Here is a 5,811-nt window from a genome sequence, read left to right as displayed (position 1 = left end):
AGGGGGGGGGGGGGGGGGCGGGTAAGCAGGGAGAGCTGTGTGAGCCGGAACCCGTGTCCTCCGTTTATTAAGCATCGCTTCCCAGAACGCTGTGTCCACGTCTTGCCCTCTGTACCAAGCCTCATTTCCCTGACCCCCTTCTGGGGCTGCTCCCACTCTCCTCGATGGAGGCTGCCTTTCAAGCCCTGTTATTTGGGTTGCCTGTCCGCTTGCTTGCTTATTGGTGGTCCATCTGCCACAGAGGCTCTCGCCCGGGAGCCTGCGGGATGGCACTGACCTCTGTTGCTTTGTGTCACAGAGGGAGCTCATGTTTAATGTGTTACCTGTCCCTGGAAGGAGCCCTCACCTTGTAGTCCAGGTTGGGGGGGATCTGAAAGCCCGGGGCCAGCAGGATCTCTCCCTCCAGCATCTCCGCCTGGATGTATTCCTCCAGGTATGTCCTGCAGAGCCGGCGGTCCCAGTCATCGGTGATGTGGCCGCCGTACATGATCTCCCCAAAGAGGTAGCGGAGATCGTCCCAGGGCACCTTCGGAAGGGAGGCGGCCGTCAGGGGACCCTGTGGCCCACCCCTTCCTGGGTCTGCCAGCCCCTCCTGTCACCCCTGCCTCCACCAGGTCTTCAGGGTCACCTGCTACCCTCGGTCACCAGGCCCAAGCCTGGCCCTTCCTGCCCCCTGACTCGGCCACCAGCTCCTCCTTGGCCCTCTTCCCGCCGGGCTCCTCGCACGAGGGGCTTTTGCCGGCTTCCCCTGCCTCCACCCCACCCCCAGCCAGGACGGCCCGGCCCTGTGCCCGCCCCTCTTCTCTGCGCTCTCCCTTGACGTGACCTCCCCGACCCCAGCACCGGCACTGCAGACCCCGCAGGCCCTCCCCCCAGCTCCCACACGCTCCCTCTGCCCGTGCCCGCTTTGTTCCCCACGCTTGGAAATGGAAGTGTGGAGCCACCTGTGACCTTTCCCTTTACCGCCGTCTCCAGCAAGAGCGGTAACTCTTTGTGGATGGGGTGTTGGCTCTTGGGCACCGTAGATCTTTCTGGCCATGAATCACGTCCAGTTCGTCGTGCCTTCAGGATCTATCGAGTGGGTCTACCTTCTGATCCCCCAAAGGGCCCTGGTTCCGATTATACTCCAGTAGCCTTGCCCACGCGTGCCCCTGAGGTCTCGGTGGCACAGCCAGCTCCAGCAAGTAGCCTCCCCGCCAGAACCTTGGCTCCCGGGCCCGAGGGAACCGGACCAAACCGGGCAATGCACACAAGTGCGCCCCCTGGCGGCCGGGTCTCTCCGTGCATTCCACCCTTGGCCACTCTCACTGCTCTCTGTTCTGCCTCTGCTTCCACGCTGTGCCCTCAGCCTGGGATGCGGCTCCTTTGGCCACCACATGGCCATGACCGTGCTCCTCCTCCAGAGCGGCTCGAGCGCAGCCCCTCCACAGAGCCAGGAACCCATTCTCCTGCCCCGGTCCCAGCACGTACGTAGCTGCACCTCCTGCACGGCGCTGTCCAGCGGCGGGAGCCACACTGGGCAGCCACGCACGTAACTTCAGATTTGCCAGCAGCCACTTAAGCAGAAAGATTGTTCCAACAGGCACTCAGCATAAAAACTATGAATAAGGTATTTTACGTTCTTTTTTTGTTTTAGACCAAGCTTCTGAAATCCAGAGTGTCTTTCGTTCCCCTCCGCTGGGACTTGCTGCATGTCACGTGTGGTGGCAGCTGACGCGCTGGGCAGCATAGCACACACACAAGTTTCTCCGAGGACTGTGGCTGTTTAAGGGCAAGGTGGGCATTTATGTAACTCCCACAGTGCCCTGCCTGGATGGCCGCTGTTTACCAAATGCGGGCAAGTTGAAGTTAATTGGATAAGAACTTGCTGATTTATCAAGTGTCTGATGTGCTCTCATGAACTTTGACTTCAAACATTAATATCGGGGCTTCCCAGGGGGGGCGCGGTGGTTGAGAATCGCCTGCCAATGCAGGGGACACGGCTTCCAGCCCTGGTCCGGGAAGATCCCACATGCCGCGGAGCAGCTAAGCCCGTGCGCCACAACTACTGAGCCTGCGCTCTAGAGCCCGCGAGCCACAACTGCTGAGCCCACGTGCTGCAACTACTGAAGCCTGCGTGCCTAGAGCCTGTGCTCTGCAACAAGAGGAGCCACTGCAATGAGAAGCCCGTGCACCGCAACGAAGAGTAGCCCCCGCTCGCCGCAACTAGAGGAAGCCCGAGCGCAGCAACGAAGACACAACGTGGCCAAAAATAATAAATAAACAAACAAAACAAAACAAACCATTAATATCCTCTTGATCGTCATCTTGTGACTTGCACTTTTTCTCTCTGTTTAGTTATCTTGGGTATGTGCCGAGCTGCCTTTTCTGCATTTTGCGTATTTGCTTCGGGGACAGCTTCTGTTTCTCCTGCAAAGTAGGGCTGGGTACACCCCAGTTTGCCTCTCTGGCTCCATGACCTGCCTCCCGGGATGCGGGCCAGTGGGACTAACCCCTGGGGGGTGGGTGCCGTCTGTGTGCCCGCACTTGCCGGATGGAGTCCCCAGAGCACTTGTCAGAGACACGTTGCCAGGCCTCGCCCTCAGAGTCTGAGTCGACTTACTCAGAGGCGGGAGGATGGACTGGCTCATCGCGGGCCGAGGGTGACATCCTCACAGGAGGTTATTCAACGTTGCCTCCCCGCCGCGAGCTGGGACAAAGGGAAGGTCAGGCTGCGCAGGCCTGGGGGCCCCGGCCTGATCACACACTGCTGAGCGGGACACCGAGTGTCACTCACACCTCACCCCGCTGGTCACTGGAGCACACGGTGTGCGTTCTCGAGCAGTTTCTTACCCAGCTAGGGTTCTGTGGGTGTGTAACGAGGGAAGCGTCTGCGTAAATGTCGTTAGAAACTTCTAGCAAGACTGCTCCTCCCACTGGAATCTCCCCAGAGAGAACTGCTCTGACGAAGCTGCTGTGATGAAGAAATTCTTTCTTCACATCTTCTTGCGTTTATTTACTTGTGCGCGTGTTGTAAGATGTGCCACCGGCGTTCAGCTCAGACCCTGTCATAGGTGAAGTGACCCCCGGCACCTGCCCACGGAGACCACTGTCCCCCTCCCCTGAGGAGGGCCGACTTCCTGTGTTTGGCCAGGAACTAAGCCAACAACATTCCAGGCTCAGGCTGGGGTGGCGGCCGTCCTGGGGGGTCGTCTTCCTCCGGGGTCTGGGGGCAGCTGGCCCATGTCTCCCCTCCCAGTGCATCTGAGCTTTGTTACGATGGGTGGGACACCCTCCGCCCCTGGTCGCTCAGTCCCCAAAGCTTGGAGGGGGTGTGTGAGCCTCAGGCCTCTAGCCAGGTCCCTGGGGTGCCCACCGTGCCCCAAAGCGGCGGGTGCCTTGGCCCTGGGGCGCTGGGACAGGGAAGGGGTGACGCAGGGGTGTGTCCGGGCACCCTGGTCAGGTTCTCGGGAGCCTCCTGGGTAAGCGGAACGTCGAGCTCTGTCGTTGTAGGAAGGTGCTGGCCACAGGAGCACGGAGGAGCCCTGGGCTTACGGGGTTCCCTTCTGCCTCCCCCTGGGGGTCACAGAGACGGACGGGTCCTGTGCCAGCACCACGCTCCACGTAAGATCCCAAGAGGAGCCATGTCAGGTGGGGAGAACGGCCGGCTCTCAGTTCCCGAGTGGTGGCCACATCTGGAGGGGGGCTTGCAGCGGGCTTCACCCCACCTGGGGTGCGAGTCTCCCCTCTGGGCCTGCAGACAGGCCCTCCCGGCCATGAAGCCGCCTCGCAGCAGCCCTCGCAACAGCTTGCACGGCACCGGACACACTGGTTTTAATTTTCATCACAAATGAAAGGAAGCGTTCCGTGTCTCCAGGGAGATTTTTTCTTTTGGCCTTCCCTCTGAACCTGCGTTCTGGCGGCAAGGCCTGCAGCCCAGGCAGCCCTTTGGTATCTTCTCTCGGCTCACGCTGTCCGGGGGGGCTGGCCTTTCTGGGGGAGTCGCTGTTCGGGTGCAGGACTGGCAGGGCCCCAGAGATATTGACTCCCGTGGAGTTAGAAAAATTGCCAGACGGCTGAGAACTGCTGGAGGCAGTGACCAGGGCCTGGGTGGTAACCATTATATCAGATTGCTGGGGTCACAGAGGAGTCGCACGTTTTCAGATTTTCTTTGGCCTATGGAACCTATTCAGTGTCTCTTAAACGTGAGACAGAAGAACTGAAAGGCAGGCAGGGCGGGAGGACCAGCCAGCTGGGCTCCAGGTGGGCCCTTACCTTGGGGTTGGCCTCCAGGTAGTTGTACAGCACGTTGATGGAGATGCTGAGGTCCCCGTTGCTGAAGGGGTACGGCCTGCTCCAGCCCTGGGCCCCGAACTTGCGCCTCTCGGCCACCGCGGCATGGAAGAAGCAGAGGGCAAAGAGGATGCACTTGAACTCCGCCTCCTTGGTGCACATCTCCAGTGTGTCCTGCGGGAGGGCGGGCATGCGGCTCAGCCAGCGTCCGCACAGGCGGCCGTGCGGGCCAGGACCAGCCGCTTCGCTGGGGGTGGGGGGGGGGGGGGGGGGCCCAAGGGGGGGGTGGGGGTGGGGCCCAAGGTCATCGGCTGCTCTGAGCCGGTTTCCCGAGTCTCTCCCGACCTGTAGAGTCGGGTAGAGGGCGCTTCCTTGTCCTTGCTTCCTCCAGAAACGCAGCTGTATTGGTTACCAGTCAAATTATTGATACATCTTCCTAATGAAATGTTCCCCAATATAATTCCCCCGCAATTATCAACGTTCCTCATCATCTGCACGCAAGCAGTACCCCAAACTCGCCAAAAATGATCTGTAACGGAGGAGGGGATGCTGAGGAAAGCCTTTCTGAAAGCAGGTGGCCCCAGGGAAAGGCCAACCCAGCCCACAGTCTGAAGCCCAGTTCTCTCTGGGTTTGTGCGACCTTAACGGATTAGTCTTTGCTAAGTGGGTGCCTCTGAACACAGAGGCTTCTGGAAGTTAAGCTGGGCTCCTCTTCACCCGCTCAGCTCTATGAGTGCCTCCCAGTGGCTGGGGGCAGCAGGCACGGCGGCCAGAAAGCTGGACCAGGGGACAGACGCCTATCAAATGGTCATCGTCGGAAAAAGTGCCAGGAAAAAATACACAAGGTGTAACAAGGGAGGGGCCCTGTCCTGATTCCATGGAAGCCCTGACACAGATGCCCGGCTGGGGTCCCCTCCAGCAAACATGGAAAGGGAGGGGCGCAGATGGGGGCTCCATCACCCCAACATCCCCCCCAGATCCTTCCTCAATGCCTGTCCTAGAGACGGCGCCGTCACCTGTCAGCTGTGGGCCCAGGAGACAGGCCTGGCTGGACCCTTCCAGACATCGGCCGTGAAAGGGTGCAGACTGAGACCGCCAACCAGAGGGAGGAACCCGCCGGGCCCGAGGATGAGGGAAGGCCTGGCGGGTTCCGTCTGCCTCCAGAGACTTCCCTCTGGTTGGACCGCTCATCACTGGCCTCCCGGGCCTCTGGGCTCTGTGGTCACAGATGTGCCCGGGGATGGTCTGGGCGCGTCCCAGCCACTACTGCCTCTTCCTGTGAAACGCTGTGAAGGCGGTGGGCCCCCGAACTTGGGATGGTCCCCTCAGGAAGCAACAGCTTTCCTCATGGCTTCCCTTCCGATCTTTGCAGACGCCTTAGGTGATGCACAAAGTTAGGGAGCCCTTGAGCACCTCAGCACGCCCCGGCCACGTGCCCGCTCGCCTGTCCTCAGCCGGGCAGCCCCACCTCGCTTCTGCCCGACAGCGACTGCGCTTCCCGCTGACTCCAAGCAGACACCGCCCCCCCCCCCCCCCCCC

The 5,811-nt window shown here is 60.7% G+C and overlaps 1 protein-coding gene across 1 annotated transcript in view; it reads right to left on the bottom strand.

Annotated features, from left to right (window-relative positions):
* Nucleotides 1–5,811, bottom strand: part of DNAH17 (dynein axonemal heavy chain 17) — a 115,481-nt gene that overhangs the window by 6,968 nt on the left and 102,702 nt on the right. Inside the window, exons 74-75 of the mRNA XM_007462391.1 lie at nucleotides 4,255–4,446; nucleotides 347–526 (exon numbers count right to left, since the gene is read on the bottom strand). Coding sequence (XP_007462453.1) covers nucleotides 347–526; nucleotides 4,255–4,446 — 372 coding nt within the window. The remainder of the gene's footprint in view (nucleotides 1–346; nucleotides 527–4,254; nucleotides 4,447–5,811) is intronic.

Source organism: Lipotes vexillifer, unplaced genomic scaffold, assembly GCF_000442215.2.
Source record: "Lipotes vexillifer unplaced genomic scaffold, Lipotes_vexillifer_v1.1 scaffold1691, whole genome shotgun sequence".
NCBI classification, from domain to species: domain Eukaryota; kingdom Metazoa; phylum Chordata; class Mammalia; order Artiodactyla; family Lipotidae; genus Lipotes; species Lipotes vexillifer.
The sequence above is the reverse complement of the archived record's forward strand: the minus strand, read 5'-3'. Positions and strand labels throughout refer to the sequence as shown.